Source organism: Oncorhynchus keta, chromosome 2, assembly GCF_023373465.1.
Source record: "Oncorhynchus keta strain PuntledgeMale-10-30-2019 chromosome 2, Oket_V2, whole genome shotgun sequence".
Classification (NCBI taxonomy): Eukaryota; Metazoa; Chordata; class Actinopteri; order Salmoniformes; family Salmonidae; genus Oncorhynchus; species Oncorhynchus keta.
In genome coordinates, this window is record NC_068422.1 from 50,781,712 (window position 1) to 50,805,407 (window position 23,696).

At 43.4% G+C, this 23,696-nt stretch overlaps 2 protein-coding genes across 3 annotated transcripts in view; one reads left to right on the forward strand and one right to left on the reverse strand.

Moving 5' to 3' along the window:
• sufu (suppressor of fused homolog (Drosophila)) overlaps positions 1 to 23,696 on the reverse strand; it is a 455,419-nt gene that overhangs the window by 210,136 nt on the left and 221,587 nt on the right. The gene's annotated exons all lie outside the window — the stretch shown is intronic.
• On the forward strand, positions 16,694 to 23,171 carry LOC118402259 (BLOC-2 complex member HPS6). Its single transcript, XM_035800310.2, has one exon. It carries the CDS (start codon positions 17,000 to 17,002, stop codon positions 19,856 to 19,858), a length of 2,859 nt encoding a protein of 952 aa, XP_035656203.1. The 5' UTR covers positions 16,694 to 16,999; the 3' UTR covers positions 19,859 to 23,171.

Consider the following 23,696-nt stretch of genomic DNA (forward strand, 5'->3'; position numbering starts at 1 on the left):
TTTTCTAGTCTTCAATTTATCTTTATTCAAAACCTTGACACACCCCCTATATAAGTCCCATTCCACTCATCCAAACCCAACTCTTCTAACCCTTTCAAATCCAGTAATAACGCCTTTCTTTCTGACTCTGGGATATTGGGTGTAATCCCAAGTCTTGGAAATGGGACATTTTCATATTGTACCTTCTTCTTGTGATTAATAAGCATAATCCACTCTTCTACTGACAGAGCCTTCCTGCAGCTTCCCAGCAGTTGTCCAACAATCTTTTCTGACCTCATCCACAAATGTTCAGCCACCCATCCTCCATCCATTAAGGTGGGCCCAGCCATGGCCATTAACTGCTTTAGGGTGATGATTTTGCCCTTCACCAGAATCTTGGAGAAATGTGGAACAGCTCTAGTTGTACAATACAATCTTGCCCCATAATACACCAGAGGTTCCTCCAGCAGCCAATGCACTGACTCCGCTGGAGTGCGTCTGGACACTTTCATTATGCTCCAAACACTAAGAAGGCCTCTGTAAAACGGATGTACTCCCTAAGATGTTCAATACCTTGTCCCCCCCCGCCCCCTCCTCCTCTTTTGACAAATACAAAACACTTTGTGGAACCCAATGATATTTATCCCAAAATAAATCTATAATAATCCCCTGTATCAAGGCCAGAAGGTGGCTCTAAACATGACAACCAATGCCACAGTGCAGAGGTAACCACATTGTTAACAATAATAGTATGCCCCCTGTATGACATATGAGATAACAACCAACGCCATCTCCTCATCCTCCCTTCCACCATTTCAAGCACCTCATTACAATTTTTTTTCCATTGTCCCCTTATCCCCTAGGTACACTCCAAGATACTTAAAACCTCCCTTACACCATTCTAGCCACCCTGACAAAGCCATGATCCCTCCAGACCATTTTCCAATCTGTAAAGCACAACTTTTTTCCCAATTTACCTTTGCAGAGGATATTCTCCTAAACCGATCAACCATGAGACTCAAACTATCGACCTCTGTTTGATTTTTCACAAAAAATAACTATATCATCATCATATATATCATATATCATCATCATATATATCATATATCATCATCATATATCGAGGGGGAGACGAATAGGAAGAATATCCTTTGAAAGGTGCCCCCCTTCAATGTGACTTCTAATGCTATTTAGTAGTGGCTCTATAGCGATGGCATATAACATTCCTGACAAAGAAGACCCCTGCCTAATACCTCTACTGACCTCTTTCTAATTTCACAAAACTTTCTTAACGTTCTGTACACTTTCAATGTCACCATATATCACATATCACATATATCACACTCATCATGAAATGAAAACCAGAGCTGAAACAAAATGGCTCAAAAGTGTGCCATAAGTATTGATGTTCAAAATGCTTAGTGGCTCCCGAGTGTCTCCTGAGTGGCACGGTGGTCTAAGGGACTACATCTCACTGCAAGATGCATCACTATAGTGCCTGGTTTGAATCCAGGCTGTATCACATCCGGCTGTGATTGGGAGACCCATAGGGTGGCACACAATTGTCCCAGAGTTGTCTAGGTTTGGCTGGAGTAGGCCATCATTGTAAATAAGAATTTACTCTTAATGTTTGTTCGGAGTAGGCGGTCATTGTAAATAAGAATTTGTGCATAACTGGCTTGCCAAGTTAAATTAAATTAAATCAAATGTATTTTCCTGATCAATTGAAATTAGACCAGCATTCAACCCAATAGTCCAAAAGAAAATCCAGAATCATGGGAAATGTTATCCCCTATCAGCCTGCAGAGAACACAGTAGGACTGGTCCGTATGTATGATTTGCCCCACCACCTCCCTCAGCCTGTTGGACAAAGCCTTGGACAGGATCTTATAATCGGGCACAATAAAGCCACTGGCCTCCAGTTCTTCACTTCCCTAGGGTCACCCTTTTATGGCAGTAGGGTGAGGACAGCCATCCTGCAGCTTATCGGTAGTAACCCTCCGGTCAAACTATCGTTAACTACTGCTACCCAATCCTCTCCCAACATGGACCTTTAAAAAGGCAACGGGAAGCTCATAAATGTCTGGTGCCTTTCCATTTTCCATGCAGTGTATAGCTCCTGCAAAGACAATGGTTGCTGTAGCTCAACCTGAGTTTCTGCAGCCACCTGTGGGAGCCCATCAAGGAATGCTGTGTCACTGTTTTATCCTCTTTGTACTCACACTTGAGGAGCTCAGCATGGAACTCTACTGACCTCTTTCTAATTTCACTAGGCTAGTGATCTCTTGTCCAACAGCTGATTTGAGGCAATGAATAATTCTTCTTTGTCCATTATTTTTCTCTAAACCAAAGAAAAATTTGGATGATGCATCCATTTCAGAGATTCCCTGAAAATGTATTCTCACCAATGCCCCCTGTGCTCTGATACCCAGCAGGTCTGCCAATGCTGATTTTTTTTTATCTTGGGGACCTGAGTAAGGCCTCGATCGCCTGTGGTCTCAACCAACGCCAGGAGTTCCACTATTTCAGACTCTAGGGCGTTCATTGATCTGGTGATATCTCTGGTGACATTCATCGTGTACTGATTACAGAATTGTTGAATCGGGATTTTCCCTGTATCCCACCACTGTTGAAGGGATACAAAACTGGACCTTTGAGACCTGCACCTCTCCGTCCCCCCAAAAAAACATTTCCTGAAGTGAGCATCACTCAATAAAGTTATATTAAAATGCAAGTATGTGCTTTTTGGTTTTACAATGTAAATGAACACCACCTCTGTTATTAAACAATGATCAGAAAATCCCACTGGGGTTATAACACTTGATTTACAGACCTGAGATTGATGCTCAAAACAATAAAACCTATCTAACCTGGCCAGAGAGATGGTGTTCTCTCTCAAATGGGCCCATGTGTACTGTCACGTGCCTCCATGTTGGCTCCGCCAAATATCACACAGTTCATGTTACAATAAGGCATTGAGGCTATATGAGGTTCTTTGTGGTTTCTATCTAAATCACTGACTGTGCAGTTAAAATCCAGAGCAAGAAATAAATCATCCTCAGCATTACATTTATCAGTGGTATTTGATAATGTCTCTAAAAAGAATACCCTCTCAACTGCCACCACTGGGGCATTTACATTTATTTACAGCATGATTGAGATTTAAAGGCAATGTTCCCGCTTTAGCAGAGACTGCATTCATGGTAAACACTAAATATGTTCAATCGGAAATTACCTTTACATTTCTAGAGTGGAATCTGTAACGCTTCAACATTTCTAAATAAACACTATATAAACCAAAGTATGTGGACACCCCTTTAAATTTGTGGATTTGGCTATTTCAGTCACACCCATTGCTGACAGGTGTATAAAATTGAGCATGCAGTCATGCAATGTCCATAGACAAACATTGGCAGTAGAATGGCCTTACTAAAGAACACAGTGACTTTCAACATGGCACCGTAACAAAATGCCATCTATCCAATAAGTCAGTTCATCAAATTTCTGCCCTGCTAGAGCATCCCCGGTCAACTGTAAGTGCTGTTATTGTGAAGTGGAAAAGTCTAGGAGCAACAACAACTCAGCCATGAAGTTGTAGGCCACACAAGCTCACAGAATGGGACCACCGAGTGCTGAAGTGTGTAAAAATATTCTGTCCTCGGTTGCAACACTCACCACCAAGTTACAAACTTCCTTTGGAAGCAACATCAGCACAAGAACTGTTAGTCGGGAGCTTTGTGAAATGGGTTTCCATGACCAAACAGCTGCACACAAAGTTAAGATAACCATGCTCAATGACGAGCATAGACTGGAGTGGTGTAAAGCTCGACCACATTGGACTCTGGAGCAGTGGAAATGCGTTCTTTGTAGTGATGAATCACGCTTCACCATCTGGCAGTCCGATGGACCAATCTGGGTTTGGCGGATGCCAGGACAATGCTACCTGCCTGAATGCATAGTGCCAACTGTAAAGTTTGGCGGAGGAGGAATAATGGTCTGGAGCTGGTTTTCATAGTTCGGGCTAGGCCCTTTAGTTCCAGTGAAGGGAAATCTTAACGCTTACAGCTTACAATTACATTCTAGACGATTATATGCTTGCAACTTTGTGGCAACAGTTTGGGGAAGGCCCTTTTCTGTTTCAGCATGACAGTACCCCTGTGCACAAAGCCAGTTTCAAACAGAAATGGTTTGTTGATATCGAGGGGGAAGAACTTGACTCCCTGCACAGAGCCCTGACCTCAACTCCATCGAGCACCTTTGGGATGAATTGGAAGCCAGACCTAATTGTCCAATGGCAGTGCCCGACCTCACTAATGCTCTTGTGGCTGAATGGAAACAAGTCCCTGCAGCATTGTTCCAACATCTAGTGGAAAGCCTTCCCAGAATAGTGGAGGTTGTTATAGCAGCAAAGGGGGGACCAACTCCATATTAATGCCCATGATTTTGGAATGAGATGTTCAACAAGCAGTTGTCTACATACTTTTGGTCATGTAGTGTAGAAAGAAGAAATTGGTCATAGAACTTTTTTCCTACCTGAGAACTTTAGCCTCGTATACACCTATCACCTTTCTTGTCTCAGTAAAACATCCCCATTGCCTGCCATTCCTTCCCTTGCCAATATGGATCACTATTGCAAAGAGGAGACAGGGAAGGAAGGATATTACTCAATACTGCCACCTCCTAGATATAAAGTCTACCAACTCGCAAACCTCCCAATACTCCTGGGGATTCTCTACAGTAACCTCCTCTTCCGTCAACTTTCTTTTGAAATCCCAGTAGATGTGAAAGCAATAGGGTCACCTTTCCAGCTCTCTTACATCAGTGTAGAATCAATCAGATGAAGGGAGGGAAATGAGGACTACTGAGATAAAGTTATCTTAAAGGTATCAGTAGTACTACTGAGCATCAATCATTTCTTCCATCATTCCCTCATATATGAACCACAGAGAAAAATCCATACTCTTATCAGGCCTTTATCTCTCTATGAAAAGATCCCGAGCTGGGACTAGAATAGCACTGTATCGACCTGCCCTGTCCTGAAGACGTCTGTTAGGGCTATTGATAACTGCATTGTGTGCATGAATACACCAATGCACAGTCAAAAACTAGAGTAAACAGACATGTTCGATCTGTAGATCCGCAACATGATCTCGCAACATGACCTAAGCCTATCTATGTCAGAAATCGGCAAGCCTCAATCAAACTTTAAGTTATCGCTTTAGGAACCATTACAATGGTTACAGATCATGGAGGTGATAGGAGAGTTGGACAATGTTAACTGTTGACCATAGATATACAAAGTTTACGGAAGCCCTTTTCCGTATGTCACTCTGTGGCAATCATATGGGCATTTCACAAGAGTCTGGTGATAAGATAAAGAATGTTGGTGTAATCTACTATAGCTGGCCCTAAAATGTACTGTGTTTTTCTGAATACTACCAGCCTCTGTCAGGCTATGAGCAATAGTTAAATTAAAAAGCATTATCTCAGCTAACATTACATTTATGTATTGTTGCTCTGGATTTTAACCTGGGTTTCAGGGACAAAGTCATAAATCATCTCGACCTTTACCACCTCTCTCACTCTCTCTCTGTGTCTCTCTAGATTCTTTCTCCCTCCCTCCCTCCCCCTCTCTCTACCCCCCTCTTTCTTACTGCCTATTGTTGTGGTGATGTGGGTTATTACATTGATCTTAAACATAGGGAATAGTTCACAATAGCCTATGCCCAGTGGTGACCCGTCATTTTGTTTGCCAGTTTTTCATGTTATTTTGACATTAATACGTGTCATATATCAGTTTGCATATTGAGTAAGGCAGCTCCAAAATGTAGGGGTTTCAGCCTAGCTCAGTGCTTTCTGTGGTGGAGCCAGCGGAAAATATAGAGCGTAGGGGTTGGTAATCTTCTCTAGTTGCGCTGTGATTGGCTTAGTGTTCGGTCACTCATGCACTCTGAAAATTAAGGGTTCAATCAATCAATCATTCAAATGTATTTATAAAGCCCTTTTAACATCAGCCGATGCCACAAAGTGAAACTCAGCCTAAAACCCCAAACAGCAGGCAATGCAGATGTAGAAGCACGCTGGCTAGGAAAAACTTCAAAGAAATGCAGGAACCTAGGAAGAAACCTAGAGAGGAACCAGGCTCTGAGGGGTGGCCAGTCCTCTTCTGGCTGTGCCAGATTGAGACTATAACAGTACATGGCCAAGATGTTCAAATGTTCATAGATGACCTGCAGGGTCAAATAATAATAATAATCACAGTGGTTGTGGAGGGTGCAAAAGGTCAGCACCTCAGGAGTAAATGGCTTTTCATAGCCGAGCATTCAGAGTTAGAAACAGCAGGTGCGGTAGAGAGAGCGAGTAGAAAACAGCAGGTCAAAAACAGCAAGGTAGCACGTCGCGCACCAGCGACTCCTGTGGCGGGCCGGTGCGGCTGGCTTCCAGGTTGGATGCGCGCTGTGTTAAGAAGCAGTACGGCTGATTGGGTTGTGTATCGGAGGACGCATGACTTTCAACCTTCGTCTCTCCCGAGCCCGTACGGGAGTTGTAGCGATGAGACAAGATAGTAGCTACTACAACAATTGGATACCAAGACAAATTGGGGAGAAAAAGGGGTAAAAAATAATCATAATTTTAAACAAATTAAAAAGTTATATCAGCAATCTACCTTACCAAGCAAAGTGAGAAGAATAAGAACACCACATTGAAGCTGCCCAGAAACACCCATTTGGGTGGTGTTGTCATCATGTTTGACAGTCTCCTGTAGGGAAGGAGTCTCTCCAAGAAATGGCCATATCACAGTCTGCCAATCAGCCGGGACCTCCTGAAACATGGAGTAGTAGCCATTTCACAGATTGAGGGAGACAATGCCATCCTGTCTGATGTTCAGACTCTGCTTGCAGATGTAAGAGAATAAATACATACTGCCCTGCCCACTTCACTGTTGCTCCAAGCAGAGGAAACTGCAATTCTGAAATACATCAAAAAGTGTGAAGACTTCTGCCTGAAGCCCATACACGCCGCAGCGTACATGTTGGACCCCAAGTATGCTAGAAAGAGCATCCTGTCTGGTGCAGAGATCAACCAGGCCTATGGTGTCATCACTACCGTGTCTCGCCACCTTGGCCTGGATGAGGGCAATGTTCTTGGCAGTCTTGCAAAGTAGACTTCCAAGCAAGGCCTTTGGGATGGAGATGCAATATGGCAGCCGTGCCAACACATCTCATCAGCCACCTGGTGGAAGTGATTTTGTGGATCTGAGGCTCTTTCCCCTGTTGCTTCCATCATCCTCCAAATCCCGCCAATATCAGCCGCCTGAGAGCACAACTGGTCCTTGTTTTGGAACACAAACACCAAAGCACGCAACAGGCTGACCAATACAAGGGTTGAGAAATTAGTGGCCATCAGGGCAAATTTGAGCCTGACAACGAGCCATCCTCAACAAAGTTGGAAAGTGACAGTAAAGATGAGGCCTCAGAGTCTGATGTTCAAGAGGTGGACATTGAGGAGGTCCAGGGAGAAGACATGGAAGCCTGAGAGGAAGACAACCAAAGCTTTCGTTTCTAGACTATCATTTTACAGATGTATTTTGAAATGTTTTTGGGAGATGCAATGGATCATTGGGGATCATTCAATATTCCCTTTCTTTTGTTGTTCAGTGGAATCATCCCATGTGAAGAGTCAACTGATTTAATTAAAGTTAAATTGGTAACTAAATAGTTTTTTAAAATTTCTATTGGAAGGATTTAATCATTTGCAATTGTCTACTTATGATAAGGTAAAAGGTTTATGTTTCTGTCTCCATATGATATTGTAAATATATCCAATGCAAAAAAACATCTACATTTAAATGGTATTAATATTCATTTGCAAATATTTCCGTTAATTCCAATATATTCCTGTTAATTCCCACGGAAAGTTTCCACCTCTGAATATTCCCCAAATTGTGCAACCCTATTCAAATGTAGGAACTGGGTTCTACAGTTAGAACCCCTGCTGTGTCTGGCTCCACACCCACCCCGCCGGCCATCTAGATGTGTGAAATGATCCATCATGTATGACATTCCAGGGAGTGTGTAATCTAAAAATGTGCAATACCATATAATTTTTGTATGTTCTCTATAGTTATGTACTTTAAAATGTATCAATTGACCAATTCGGCCCATTTGGGCAAACTTGATACAAAATATTGTCTAGTAATGCAACAATTCAGTGTATCAATCTGAAATCTACATTGCGCCTAATCTGCAATATTACATTATGGCCTTTCCCTTGCATTTCAGATGATGATGATGGAACAAAATAAATAAAACAAACGCATGTTTTTTGGTTTGTATTCTCTTTTTCCAGATCTAATATGTTATATTCTCCTACATTAATTTCATATTTCCACAACCTTCAAAGTGTTTCCTTTCAAATGGTATCAAGAATATGAATATCCTTGATTCAGGTCCTGATCTACAGGCAGTTAGATTTGGGTATGTCATTTTAGGCGAAAATGGCAAAAAAGGGCACGATCCTTAAGAGGTTTTTAGGCAAGTCATTCGTGTCAGCTATGTTTTTAAAAAGGCAGTAAATGAGGCTGAATGAACTGTTTCTCTGCCAGACAAGACTCCGCTAATAGCCAGGTGTAGCGGTGGTAATTTTGACCCACCAAGATGTACATGCTAAAATCGCCACTGCCTATGCCTGGTGGTGCTCCTTGTTTCAGTTACTCAAATGCAAAGCAAACAAACAATTAATATGTTGTTACTGCTGAATTATACAATGTAATGTTTTAGTAAGCTACCTGGTCATTTCTGTAGGCATGCTATGTAATATAAACAATTTAGTTTACATCTTGTTGATATAGCTGACTACAAAAGTAAAATCTTGAACATTTAAAAAATAAATATATAATAAAGTATCTAACCATGTGTGTAACAACTTGATTGGAAAGAACTGCATCAGGCAGCAACAGTAGAATCAGCAATCCTCCCCAAAAATGTTTTACTCACCAAGTAAACTGTATTGAATGATGCTGCATTCTTAACCTAGTGGGAAGGTGATATTTACCACATACGACTGGGAAAAATCCACTTAAACGCCCCTCCAACTGGTAATTACTAGTGGGTTAAATTGGTCCGGGTCCCACCAGCTCCGTAACCTGGCACCTATGATCCAAATGAGAGCCAAGCCGAGCTGAGACCTGGTCCCTTTCGTGAGCCTGTTCGAATTATCTAATGAAAAATTGTTGTCCACATGTAATTGTCCACATGTAATTTCCCACAGCCAACAACACGAGTAAGCAACAGCTACATCAGACAACCCCATAGTAGAATAGTTTACCTGTTCAATTGTTCAGCCTGTCGCATTCTATGCAAGAAAATAATATTCCTCTGGAGGAACATTCAAATTGCTCGTGCCGCAAAGGGAGAGAAAAATGCATGCCCAGTCATTGTAGACTCCAAAATTCTTATTGCAGTTGCAGGAAAACATACCTTTGAAAGTAGTTTTGATGGCCATTGTTAAAAGAGGATCACTTAGCTTTCTAGTATTACTAGGTTACACTTAGCCTATTTCTCAAACATTTTTGAACCAGTGTTTTTAGCAGCAGCATAGTTTATGTGTGTCAGGGAGAACCAATGGTGTTGAATGCATTGGGAAGACCAGGGCTAAATTTAAAAAGGGTCAGGTGTATAACAGGTAGGCCTACATTATATGACTTGCCTAGTTAAATAAAGGTTAAATATAATAATATTCACAGTACATGATCCTTGGTTTGCCAGTGGAAGGTTTTTTGGGGGACATGCAAAATATTCTAATCAAATTTGATTTGTCATATGCTCCGAATACAAAAGGTGCACCTTACAGTGAAATGCTTACTTACAAGCCCTTAACCAACAATGCTGTTTAAAGAGATAATACATAAAAATATAAGAAATAAAAGTAACAAATAATTAAAGAGCAGCTGTAAAATAACAATAGCGAGGCTATATACAGGGGGTACCGGTACAGAGTCAATGTGCGGGGGCACCGGTTAGTTGAGGTAATTGAGGTAGTATATACATGTGGGTAAAGATTTTAAAGTGACATATGCATAGATAATAAGAGAGAGTAGCAGCAGCGTAGAAGAGGGGTGGGGGGTGCAAGTAGTCTGGGTAGCCATTTGATTAGATGTTCAGGAGTCTTATGGCTTGGGGGTAGAAGCTGTTTAGAAGCCTCTTGGACCTAGACTTGGCACTCCGGTACCGCTTGACGTGTGGTAGCAGAGAGAACAGTCTATGACTAGGGTGGCTGGAGCCTTTGACCATTTTTAGGGTCTTACTCTGACACCACCTGGTAAAGAGGTCCTGGATGACAGGAAGCTTGGCCCCAGTGATGTACTGGGCCGTACGCACCACCCTCTGTGGTGCCTTGCGGTCAGAAGCAGAGCAGTTGCCATACCAGGCAGTGATGCAACCCATCAGAATGCAGTTGTAGAACCTTTTGAAGATCTGAGGACCCATGCCAAATCTTTTGAGTCTCCTGAGGGGGAATAGGTTTTGTCGTGCCCTCTTCACGACTGTCTTGGTGTGCTTAGACCATGTTAGTTTGTTGGTGATGTGGACACCAAGGAACTTGAAGAACTCAACCTGATCCACTACAGCCCTGTCGATGAGAATTGGGGCGTGCTCGGTCCTCCTTTTCCTGTAGTCCACAATCATCTCCATCCGTCTTGATCACATTGAGGGAGGGGTTGTTGTCCTGGAACCACACAGCAAGGTCTCTGACCTCTTCCCTATATGCTGTCTTGTTGTTGTTGGTGATCAGGCCTACCACTGTCATCGACAAACTTAATGATGGTGTTGGAGTCGTGCCTGGCCGTGCAGTCATGAGTGAACAGGGAGTACTGGAGGGGACTGAGCACGCACCCCTGAGGGGCCACTGTGTTGAGAATCAGCATGGCGGATGTGTTGTTACCTACCCTTACCACCTGGGGGCTGCCCATCAGGAAGTCCAGGATCCAGTTGCAGAGGGAGGTGTCGCACGGTCCTTAGCTTAGTGATGAGCTTTGAGGGCACTATGGTGTTGAACGCTGAGCTGTAGTCAATGAATGGCATTCTAACATAGGTGTTCCTTTTGTCCAGGTGTGAAAGGGCAGTGTGGAATGCAATAGAGATTGCATCATCTGTGGATCTGTTGGTGCGGTATGCAAATTGTCTAGGGTTTCTGGGATAACGGCTTAGATGTGAGCCATGGCCAGCCTTTCAAAGCACGTCATGGCTACAGACGTGAGTGCTACAGGTCGGTAGTCGTTGAGGCAGGTTACCTTAGTGTTCTTGGGCACAGGGACAATGTTGGTCTGCTTGAAACATGTTGGAACTACAGACTCAGACAGGGAGAGGTTGAAAATGTCAGTGAATCAAATCAAAATCAAATCAAATTTATTTATATAGCCCTTCGTACATCAGCTGATATCTCAAAGTGCTGTACAGAAACCCAGCCTAAAACCCCAAACAGCAAGCAATGCAGGTGTAGAAGCACGGTGGCTAGGAAAAACTCCCTAGAAAGGCCAAAACCTAGGAAGAAACCTAGAGAGGAACCAGGCTATGTGGGGTGGCCAGTCCTCTTCTGGCTGTGCCGGGTGGAGATTATAACAGAACATGGCCAAGATGTTAAAATGTTAATAAATGACCAGCATGGTCGAATAATAATAAGGCAGAACAGTTGAAACTGGAGCAGCAGCACGGCCAGGTGGACTGGGGACAGCAAGGAGTCATCATGTCAGGTAGTCCTGGGGCATGGTCCTAGGGCTCATGTCCTCCGAGAGAGAGAAAGAAAGAGAGAAGGAGAGAATTAGAGAACGCACACTTAGATTCACACAGGACACCGAATAGGACAGGAGAGGTACTCCAGATATAACAAACTGACCCTAGCCCCCCGACACATAAACTACTGCAGCATAAATACTAGAGGCTGAGACAGGAGGGGTCAGGAGACACTGTGAAGACACTTGCCAGTTGGTCAGTGCATGCTCGGAGCACACATCCATGTAATCCGTCTGGCCCTGCGGCCTTGGGAATGTTGACCTGTATAAAAGTCTTACTCACATTGGCTGCGGAGAGCGTGATCACACAGTCGTTTGGGATCAGCTGGTGCTCTCATGCATGTTGAAGTGTTACTTGCCTTGAAGCGAGAATAGAAGTAATTTAGCTCATATGGTAGGCTTGTGTCACTGGGCTGCTCTCGGCTGTGCGTCCCTTTGTAATCTGTAATAGTTTGCAAGCCCTGCCACATCGGACGAACATCAGAGCCGGTGTAGTACGATTCGATCTTAGTCCTGTATTGGCGCTTTTCCTGTTTGATGTTTCGTCGGAAGGCATAGCAAGATTTCTTATAAGCTTCCGGGTTAGAGTCCCACCCCTTGAAAGTGGCAGCTCCAGCCTTTAGCTCATTGAGGATGTTGCCTGTAATCCATGTCTTCTGGTTGGGGTATGTACATACAGTCCCTGTGGGGACAACGTCATCCTCAATGCACTTATTGATGAAGCCAGCGACTGATGTGGTGTACTCCTCAATGCCATCTGAAGAATCCCGGAACATATACCAGTCTGTGCTAGCAAAAGAGTCCTGTAACTTAGCATCTGCTTCATCTGACCACTTTTTAATTGACCCAAGTCACTGGTCCTTCTTGCTTTTTAATTTTGATTATAAGCAGGAATCAGGAGGATAGAATTATGGTCAGATTTTCCAAATGGAGGGCGTGAGAGAGCTTTGTACGCGTCTCTGTGTGTGGAGTAAATGTGGTCTAGAGTTATTTTCCCTCTGGTTGCACATTTAACATGCTGATAGAAATTAGGTAAACTGGATTTAAGTTTCCCTGCATTAAAGTCCCCGGGCCACTACGAGCGCCGCCTCTGGATGAGCGTTTTCCTGTTTGCTTATGGCAGCATACAGATCATTGAGTGCAGTCTTAGTGCCAGAATTGGTCTGTGGTGGGATGTAGACAGCTACGAACAATACAGATGAAAACTCTCTCTGTAGATAGTATGGTCTACAGCTTATCATGACATACTCTACCTCAGGCGAGCAAAACCTTGATACTTCCTTAGTTATCATGCACCAGCTGTTGTTTACATACATACATACATAGACCGCCACCCTTTGTCTTACCATAAGCTGCTGTTATATCCTGCCGATACAGTGCACTATCCACCAGCTGTATGTTATTCATGTCGTTGTTCAGCCACGACTCGGTGAAACATAAGATATTACAGTTTTTAATGTCCCGTTGGTAGGATATACGTGCTTTAAGTTCGTCCAATGTATTATCCAGCGATTGTACGTTGGCCAGTAGTATGGATGGCAAAGGCAGATTAGCCACTCTTCGGCAGATCCTCACAAGGCACCTCAAACTCTTTCCGTGATACGTCTTCTGTCTTTTTCTCCTACGAATGACGGGAACGAGGGCCTGTTCGGGTGTCTGGAGTAAATCCCTCTCGTCCGACTCATTAAAGAGAAATTCTTCATCCAGTTCAAGGTGAGTAATCTCTGTTCTGATGTCCAGAGACTCTTTCCAGTCATAAGAGACGGTAGCAGCAACATTATGTACAAAATAAGTTACAAACAATGCAAAAAATATATATATATATCACAGTTGGTTAAGAGCCCATGAAACAGCAGCCATCCTCTCCGGACCCGTTTTATTAAGCTATATGTTGCTGTAACTAGCAACGAGATAACCTGGTGTTTAGACTTTAGAGTTTGCGATCTAGCTAATCATTAGCCCAATGTAATAATTTCAGATGGGCAACCCTCAGTCTATTTATTAATAGCCACTATGCTGCAACAGGTGGACTACATCAGGTGATAATGCTTATAGCTAAATACCACCTGCCTGATAATATGGACAAATATGTTATGAACACAGCATGAGAATGGAATATTGTTCACTGTAATTACAAAATAAACAATCTCACTTGACCCACAGCTCTTTTTGGTTGTGTTCCCCTGCTCAGACTTTGCATGCATCAAGCAATGGTTGCATGCAACATCATCGACTGTCTCTTCAACTGATAGATTGCTATAACATAATATTTGGTTATATGATACTTAAAATACCTATCCAGGTGTTGTAAAAAGATCAATTGCACTATAATAAACAACAGCGCAGAGAAACATCTGAAGCAATTCTTTCAATGAAAAGAAAGAGAGAGAAGAGTGGATGGGGGACCGTTGAGCGATGCGAGCATTTGCAAGGGAGCTGAACAAGGCAGGACTAAAGTTTGGGAAAGCTGAACTTCATGCAAATCCTCTGCGATGCCGCTACACGAGCAGAGTATGTGAGCAGAGTTAAGTGGTCGAAAATCCCAATCATCGATCATGTAGCGGTGCTTTCGCACTGCTCCTGCACTGCTCCTGCACTGCTCCTGCACTGCTTCTGCACTGCTCCTGTGCTCCACATTCAACGCTCCGCTAAAAAAACGCTCCTTGCTCACAGGAAAAAAACTGACTATTCAAATTAAAAAATTTGGGAATATGTGGACCTACCATTTGGTTTTTAAGTATTGAAATCAAACCGTATGATTTGAATGAAAAGTATTTTAATAAACAATATGAAACGTTTACTGTAAGAAGAGCTCATCATTTCCAATAGGCCAATTGGCTACATGTAATATTAAACAACACAAACACTCTAAATAGGTCAAGAGCCTAAGAAGGAACGAAAATGAATTATTTAGGCTATATTATTTGCATATTATTTTTATTATTTCAAGGCTATAGCCTACAAAGAAATACAATGTGAAGGATTTGCAAGTCTGTCAGGAACAGTAAGTGCTCAGCATTACATCTTAAGGATCGGACCCTTTTTTTCCATTTTCGCCTAAAATGACATACCCGAAACAAACTGCCTGTAGCTCAGGACCTTTTTTATTTATTTTATTTTACCTTTATTTTACTTGGCAAGTCAGTTAAGAACACATTCTTATTTTCGCAAGGATATGTATATTATTGATATCATTTGAAAGGAAACACTTTGAAGTTTGTGGAAACATGAAATGAATGTAGGAGAATATAACACATTAGATCTGGTAAAAGATAATACAAAGATAACTTTTTTTTTGTTCCATCATCTTTGAAATGCAAGAGAAAGGCCATTATCTGACTTAGGACTCTAGGCACAATTTAGATTTTGGCCACTAGATGGCAGCAGTGTATGTGCAAAGTTTTAGACTGATCCAATGAACCATTGCATTTCTGTTCAAAATGTTGTATCAAGTCTGCCCAAATGTGCCTAATTGGTCAATATATACATTTTCAAGTACAAGTGCACTCTCCGCAAACAATAGCATTTTATGTTTTCACTAATCACTACTGTAAATTGGAGAGTGCAGTTAGATTAACAAGAATTTACGCTTTCTGTCCATATAAGACATGTCTATGTCTTGGGAAATGTTCTTGTTACTTACAACGTCATGCGAATCCCATTAGCACGTTAGCTCAACCGTCCCGAGGGTGGGACACTGATCCTGTAGAGATCCTTACAATATTTTGTTGTATTAAATCATTATAGCCTATACATTGTGCATATAGGCTGTGACTTACTTAGAAATAAATACAAATGTAACTAAAAATGGCTTATTAGGCTCAGTCTACAGTGTCTTTGAATTCACTTTTAGAAACACGAGTTTGGCCAGAGTCTGTGGCTTCAGGCTCACGTGATGGTGCCTGGAAAGAATGCCAGCAGCGGAGAATAGACCCTCTCCGTGCTTGCAGAGCAACTGAGGATACTATACACCCTTCGGGACACTCTTGCCAGGCTGGACGGGATGGGGAGTTGTTTTTTTTTTAATTCTGAAGGTAGGCCTAAAGGTTATTAAAATAACCCTATCAAAACGGAAGGCTTCTTGAAATAGGTAATATGTCAAATCAAATTTAAAATCAAATGTATTTATATAGCCCTTCTTACATCAGCTGATAGGCTGGGTTTCTATACAGCACTTTGAGCTAACACCCCAAACAGCAAGCAATGCAGGTGTAGAAGCACGGTGGCTGAGAGAGAGAGAGAGAGAGAGAGAGAGAGAGAGAGAGAGAGAGAGAGAGCAGCAGTAGCTTCGTTCTCATGTGGGTGCTAAGCAGGCTAGGTATCAACAGCCATTACAGTAGGGGCTGGAAGCTATAGTGACCTTCGATTGTTTGACAGTGCCACAATGTCTTGGAGTATTACCAAAACATTCAGCTGTCCCCAACTTTGAGGATGCCATGTTCAGGCTCCCTCACAGACGCTCACATTGCCCAACTGTCCCTCCGCCCACTTCACTAACTTCCCACAATTCAAAATGAATGGGGCTCCGTTGTTTTATCACCCCAACATGTTATGTGGAAATGCACTGTAACATCTGGCATGTGTTACCAACGCCTGGGCAGACGAACGCGCCATTTGAAAGACAGCTTGCGGTTGTGCCATGATTGACAGGTCAAAGCTTCATAAAATACTTTTTAAGAACAAAAGATAGTCAACTTCAACGATTTCGTCATTCAGTCACTTAATAATCACAATTTTATGAACGTTTTTCGACTGCATATTTTAGGAGTAATTTTTAGAAGTGTTGTATACTACCAGTTTATTTAGTTGTACTGCTGTTAAACAATTTCACATGCGAAGTCAAAGCTGAAGATGGAACAACCTGCACAGTTCAACGTTCTGTGATGCAGTCTTTGATATTACGTATTTCCCTCTCCACTCCTCCCCTTTCAGGAAAAAAATCTTTGTATCCGGAAATTAATAAACTCGTGATGTCAGGAGGTAGCTAAGCATCCAGATGACTAGCTTGTTAGCTAGCTAACTACTTTTACGCATAAGATTTAAACTGTTTTGAAATGTCGACAGTTAGCTACATAGTAAGAGAGGTTTTCATCGACGGAAGTGGGATTACTAAAGCTTACGACAAACGGTTGATTTAACAGCTGACGGGTTTCAGCTAGCAACATCGGCAGTCTGAGTTGAGATTTGTGCTAGCATTAGCGCCGCATCGAATACCTTCTCTGCTCTGTAGACATGATGCAACGAATGTTGGAACAAGTGACAGATTTCGTGGACTTTACTAGAGGTACAGATTTAAACGAGTATCTGAGACAGACGTATTCGAATAACAGAAGTTGCAAAAACAATCTATCAGATGTGCGCGTGAGCCCAGATGGACGCCACATTCACGTCATTCTCCGCAAACCCAAGGTCGGTCTCATGACTTTTGACAAATATCAGAGACCGCAGCAGATCCAGAGCCAAAAGCACCTAGATTTGGGGATGACTCGGGCTGTGCCCATTGTGGATATTGTATATTTTGACGACAAAAACAGAGACGGCGGTGTTGCGCTGTTAGCTGTCATATTCGAGAATGGAAGAGCAGAGTTTTGGAAATTTCTGGAACTCAAAGGGGGATGGCATCCCCTGCACACCGCGGACCTTTGCAACAGCCCCCGGGCTAAAGTAATCTCTGTCTCGGCCAGTCAGAACTACATCGTCTGGTGTGAGGAGCGGCCACCGTCAGAGAGTTCATTACTTGTCAATGAGACCCACAATTTCAGGTACTGCATCTGCAAACGAACCTATGAGGTGGAGGAAATGGCTGTCAGTTTAGGGGGCATGAAAATTGCTCTGCACAACAACCCCCGCTACAACGTCATCAGCTCAGGTGAGAATGTTTACCTACTACCTGATTTGAAAGACAAATCCACCATGTCCCTCTCCAAATTCTTTCTCATGTGGTCCCCCCGGTATGACACATTCAGAGTGAGCAGCACCTGTAAAGGTAATCTCCTCCGAAAAGACTCACCTTCTACTAAAGAATCTGACTTTAGAAGGTTGATAACAGACTGTACGGGATACCTATCAGCCCTTAGCCCTCCTGATATATATGGCTACTCCCCCACTGGCAGTGGAGGCCTGTTACTGCTGCTCAGCACAGGTTGGGTCAGTCTACTACAGAAGGATGGGGTGTTAAGACAAATCTACAAACTAGCTGACAACTGCCTAGCCAGCAGCAGTGCCCATAACAGCCTGAACGTGTACCAGGACACCCTGGCTCTGACCATTGGAAGGACCCTCTACCTGATTGACACTATGTGTGGTGTGGAGCTGGAGAAAATAGCCCTGAAGAGAGAGGGGCTACTCTACGTGAACAGGACCGAGAGGCAGGCACCACACCTGCTGTTAGAAACCGGCCTATTTGTAGTGATGCTCCGGGACGGCGACCCCTGGGGCCACGACTCTGACCCAAAGCAGAAGACCCCGTCCCTGGGTACAGGAGAAAGCATCAGCCCTGCGGCTCTACTGGTAGAGGCTGTATTCGAGGAAGCCTGTAAGTATTACCAACAGAGAAGTCTCAGCAGCACTCGGCTCACTGTGGAGAAGTTAAAGAGAGGAGGGATGTTCCAGGCTCCTATCACTCTGGCAAACATCGTCGGAGACTACCTCCAGAGCAGGGGGGAGAGGGGAGTGGAGTTACCCCAGGGAGGAGGCAGGAGAGGACAGGAGAAGCTGCTCGGGTCCCTGGAGGCTGAACTGAAGGGACTGGTCTCCCTAGAGGAGGTGAAGGGGGGATTGGTGAAGGAGAGGAAGGTGGAGGATGTGTGTGAGAGTCTAGTGCAGCAGGAGGTGGGGAGACTCCTCTTGTTGTCAGAGCTCAACCGAGACTCTCTACTCTACCTCAACTCCATCTTCAGCCTGTTCCCCGGTCAGGCCTGGAGGGCCACACAGAGCGCTCTGCAGCTACGCTGCAACGGAGAGGGCTCTCTCTCCTCTAAAGTGCCCCCGGAGGTCTGGAAGACTGTCCTCAGCCCTGTACAGGCCCCCACTGTCACCGCAAACCTGCCCTACACCAATGGCAACAGCCAGTCTAAACACAAGCCACCCAAACCTTACCCCAGCACTGGATCTAGTTTTAAACTTAGCCCCAGCCTTAGCTCCAACTCCAGCCCACCTGCCGCTAACTCGGCCCTGCCTGTCTTCGAGCTCCTGTGCCACTCTGTCTTCTGCTTCCAGCCCAGCTGGCTGCCCAGGTTCCTGGAGCTGGCCCAGCAGCAGCAGACCTCTGCAGGCTTGGGGATGGGTCTAGGCCTTGGCGGCTCCACCTGGAGCTACTCTGGAGGTAGGGGATTTGCAGAGAATGGAGAGAGCCTCCCCCTGTATAAACGCGCCCTTTCAGCTCTGCCTCTACCTGGCCCCGGATCAGACCTGAAACAATACCCAGATTATGAACAAAACCAGGACTTGGAGGTGGATCTCCTTTTGGTGAGTGGTAGGCCAAACGCTGTCCTCCAGGCTCTGAGGATCTTGATGGGGAGACGACAGTGGGAGAGGGTAACCCAAGTGGCCCAGCGGTTCTGCAGGCAGAGTCCCTTACTGAACAAAGAGATCTTTACTACCTTACTGTGTGAGGTGGCCCAGCATCGAGACCTGGATCCATACCTAGACCTCCTCTGGGCTCTGTGTCCTGAAGATCTTACGGTCACGGCCATACTTAACATTGTGTTGAAAAATATACCCTCATCATCTTCCTTATCTACATCCTTCTCCCCCTCCTCAAATATCCCTCCCTCCTCTCCCTTTGCTGACCCCCAGTCCAGCCAGTTGACCTTTGGGTTGTTGAAGCCGTTGCTCAGTAAGGTTCTACAGAGAGAGACCAGGCCCAACCAGCGATATGCTGACATCCTCCAGTCGCCCTCGTTCCCCCCTCCCACGCCCCCTCGTCAGGCTAAAGGACTGCCTAGGTCCACCACCGAGCCTAGCATAGGCTTAGATCAGCAGCACAATGATGTCATCGGCAACATGACGGCCATCTTGGATCAACACGACCCATCTAAACACAGGACTGTCCACGGGGGCAGGGTGAACTCCACTCCGAACCCCGACTGAGACGCACACACGCACACTGGTCTCTCACCCCATAACCCTTGTCTGACACTCCCACAACCTGTCAATCCTGCCATACTCAAAACACACACACAGTCTATTTCTGCTCTGTAGGGAAAAGTGCTCTTTGGCTGCGGCGATATCTTCATGTTACTCTACTTGATGTGCAGTGTTGGCTACGAAAACATTTTAACAGAATAAAAATAACAAAACTATTGATACCATTATTGAGATTTCAGTTGATTGGTATAGGTAGTAGTGGGTTGTTGAGATTGCTGTTCAATAGCAGATTAGACCATACATTAAGTGTTTCTTCTACACTGAAGCAGGACTGTGCCTGAACAACAAAATCTGTCAACAACAAAATGTCCTCTTTTAGGCAAGCTTCATTTGAGGTTTCTTTTCTGTTGTCAATCATAAGCAGATGAGTAACCATAGCTGACAGTTTACTTTCCGAACAAAATATTGCCTTAAAGTTATTCCAAGTTATTAAATGACTACTAAATCTTACCATTGTACATACCTCTCTTTGATTTTCATTTTGTATTTTAAAATGTGTATATATGTGGTGTTATTTAAGTGTTATTGTGTGATCAGGAATGCACACAGAGTAGAATGCTAGCTATGAGTTGCCTTGCATTCGATAAACTCAGCCTTAATGGAAAGAACATTAATAGACTAATATACAGTATGTATTGATATTATGAACAGATTATTAAGTGTGCATGTCGCAGAGCTACCATTCTTGTATGTAATATGGTAGAACTCCATTAACTGTCCTATTTTTTTGTATTTTTTATCATCAACTTGCTCAATATTCATTCATTGTTGTGGGTCTTGTTCAGCAGGCACAAAACAGAACATGTTTTCCAACCGAAAATGTTTAAAAAGCTACAATGAACATTCTCATTGCTCATGTTCAGGTAGTGCCTCTTGTGCTTCAAAATGTTATTTTCTCATTCGTGCCTACTGTACACAACCTGGATCTTTTTTTGCTTTCGCCAACTCTGTGTGTCATAACATCCCAGGTGGTTTACTGTACTTTAAACCTACTAAGAATCGAAAGCCCTTTGTCAGCCCATAGTGATACAGTTATCGGACCCTGACCCACAAACCTCTGTGTTGAATGTTTATTTGTTTAGAATATTTTGAACCCTTGGCTCTAGGGGGTAAATGTTTCATCTCTGGGACGTGACTTCTGGGTTTAGTGTATGTTCCTCATAAAGTCAGTCAATCGTCACGCTCAAACATGAACTATTTTACTGAACGTGTCTGTTTGAAAATAACATTGATATGACACCTTTTCCAGCAGCAGTGGAAAAGTTCCATAGTGAAACATGTTATTTAAGAGAGATAAAGCTGCTTTTGGAGGAAAATGTTCAGTTAAAAAGTGTACATTTTCTTTCAGGGGTAGATTTAATATTTATATCTTTCTACTTTAAACCCTTGTTGCGTTCTCTTTCTCTTTTCATTATCTTCTCAACCCTCTCTTCAGTCTCTCCCCTGTCCACTCCAGTCTCTCTTTCTCCAGTTCCACCCAGCACATTCCTACCAAACTGCCCTGTAGAGCAGAGGTGATTCACTGTCTTCGAGCTCCTGTAATTTAATTTGGGGTAACGCTGTTATGTCCTTAGTAGGGGTGGGGTAGGCCCAAACCAAAGCACATCTCACACACGGCACTCTGCACCAGGTCACGTCTCCCTGCATGGGCCAAGTGACTAATGTCGTTATGGATGTTAGACCCTCTTGTCTGTTTCTCCTAACATTTTCTCTCTGTCTATCCACTGTTGGCATTCTCCTGTTAACATTCCCTGTCTCCATATCACCTATGCTCTCTTTCTCCTTCTCTCTCTGTTTTCTGCTCCATGATTGACACACACAGAGGAGTTCATGCTCTACATGCTGTATGTGTTTCTTCCCCATTGTCAGTATTACAGAACATCCTACTATTGTTTACTTGTCATGTCTGAGTAAAATGTTAAAGTCTGGAGATCAAACCTTGTAAAAACGAAGCTTGTTTTAAAGTGCCTACATTTATTTTATAGAAAGTGTTCTTTAGCATTTAGAATCAAACTGATTCTTTAAATGTTTTGCACAGTGCAGTAGTCTGAGTCCCAGATATGTTTGTGCTGTCTTGCCAATGACATGTGAGTTGGAATGACAGTACAGACAAATCTTGGACTCGGGCTAACAGAGCTGTGGAACCACCTATATATATTTGTTTATGAAATTATTTGTTTCTGTAGTCCTATCCAGATATATTCTGTGAAGTTGGTGAAGCCTAACCTGGTTAAAACTGACTGAACACTGCGCTCACAAAATACGGCCTGCTAAGGCACACAGTCAGTGACACTCCAGAATGCTACTGGAATGACTGAGTTCCTTCAGGCAGCTGCTGCTCCTCATTCACAACCTAGTGTCACATATCTGCTCTAATGCAGTCACCACCACTGTTATAGATACAGCCATCAGAAGCATGGATGTTGTGTGGTGTGTGTGAGTGAGTGACATGGGGTAATTTGTTTTGCCTGATCATGTGACTCGGCCAGTTAAAACTGGTCGCCTGCTCCGAGAGACAAAGATGACTTACTCTGTGCTGGAATTCTCCACCCATTTCCTTGAAGTGATTCAAGGAAAATCACCCACGTAGATCAAACAGAATGTCATCAAACAGAGCATGGGATCGGTGTAATAACCCATACTAACACCAGCCCTATGCTTTTAAATCTGCGGACGAGTGCACTCCAGTGAAAAGGGTTTCTAATTGGGATGCCGGGTATGGCTCATGAGATGCTGTTAGTTTGATGTTTCACTGTGCATATGATAACTGACGAGACTATCCCAATATGTCGTGTGCACAGCTACAGTCCTCGAGGGCCGCAATGGCAGTTTCTTTTATTACTTTTAATCAGACTGTATACTCTCTCTGGCCAATCAGTGATCAATAAGTGAAACTAAAACCAGTAGGATTGCAGCCATCGACTTGAATTTGATACCCCTGCAGTATGTGAGAATGGATGGATGTATAAAGCCTTAGCATAACAATAAAACACCATTGCCTAGCATCCTACTATTCAATCCAGACAGGTGAATGTGCTCAGAAATGGAAGTCTTTGTTTATTTGCCTTTGCTCCACTTTGACAGGTGGAGTTTCCCTTTTGTATTGCCTGTTATCAAATTGTCTTTTCCGGTCAGCTGTGATGACTGTTCCATGTACAGTACTTCAGCCTTCTGCAGTGTTTCACTTTCAGCCACACAGATATCAAATGTTTGAATGCAAAATGTGTGTGTTATTAAACCCAAGTTAAAACCTCTACATGGTCTCTGTTTGGTGTTTGCTATTTTGGAATATACTGTTTGATAGTATTGTGTTATTTTCTCAGTCTATTTCTAATTTAGCTAACTGGCCGTTGTCCTGCTAAGGCAACAATGTAGTATTGCTAACATCAGAAACAGGCAGGTACCCAGGCTAACTTGTTGAGTGTAATTGGGTGCGTTCCAGATAGCCATATTATGTGCAAGACTGTACAGTTTACGAGATCATTACATCATAGTGATGTGGTAAAGAGCTGATATTCTATGCAGGCCTGAGCCGAATGTGCCCAATATGTATGTCACTGAGAAATGCCCTTGTTTTTACCTGTGTTTCTGTTCTGTGAATAGTTTCTCATCCTCACCATAAGGCATGGCTCCCACACGTTGTTCTGGGTTGTTAGGCCCTTGACATTGCCAACTCACTCTTAGATACAAAAACATTGTGATTGTTACCTTTTGTTTAAACTAGCCTGGTCCCATATGTTTGTCATAGCACAAACAGACCTGGCTAACTCCTATCTTGCTA

Bases quoted from the DNA above. Each gene is read 5' to 3' on its own strand.
- LOC118402259 (XM_035800310.2), top strand. From the start codon at position 17,000: ATGATGCAACGAATGTTGGAACAAGTGACAGATTTCGTGGACTTTACT.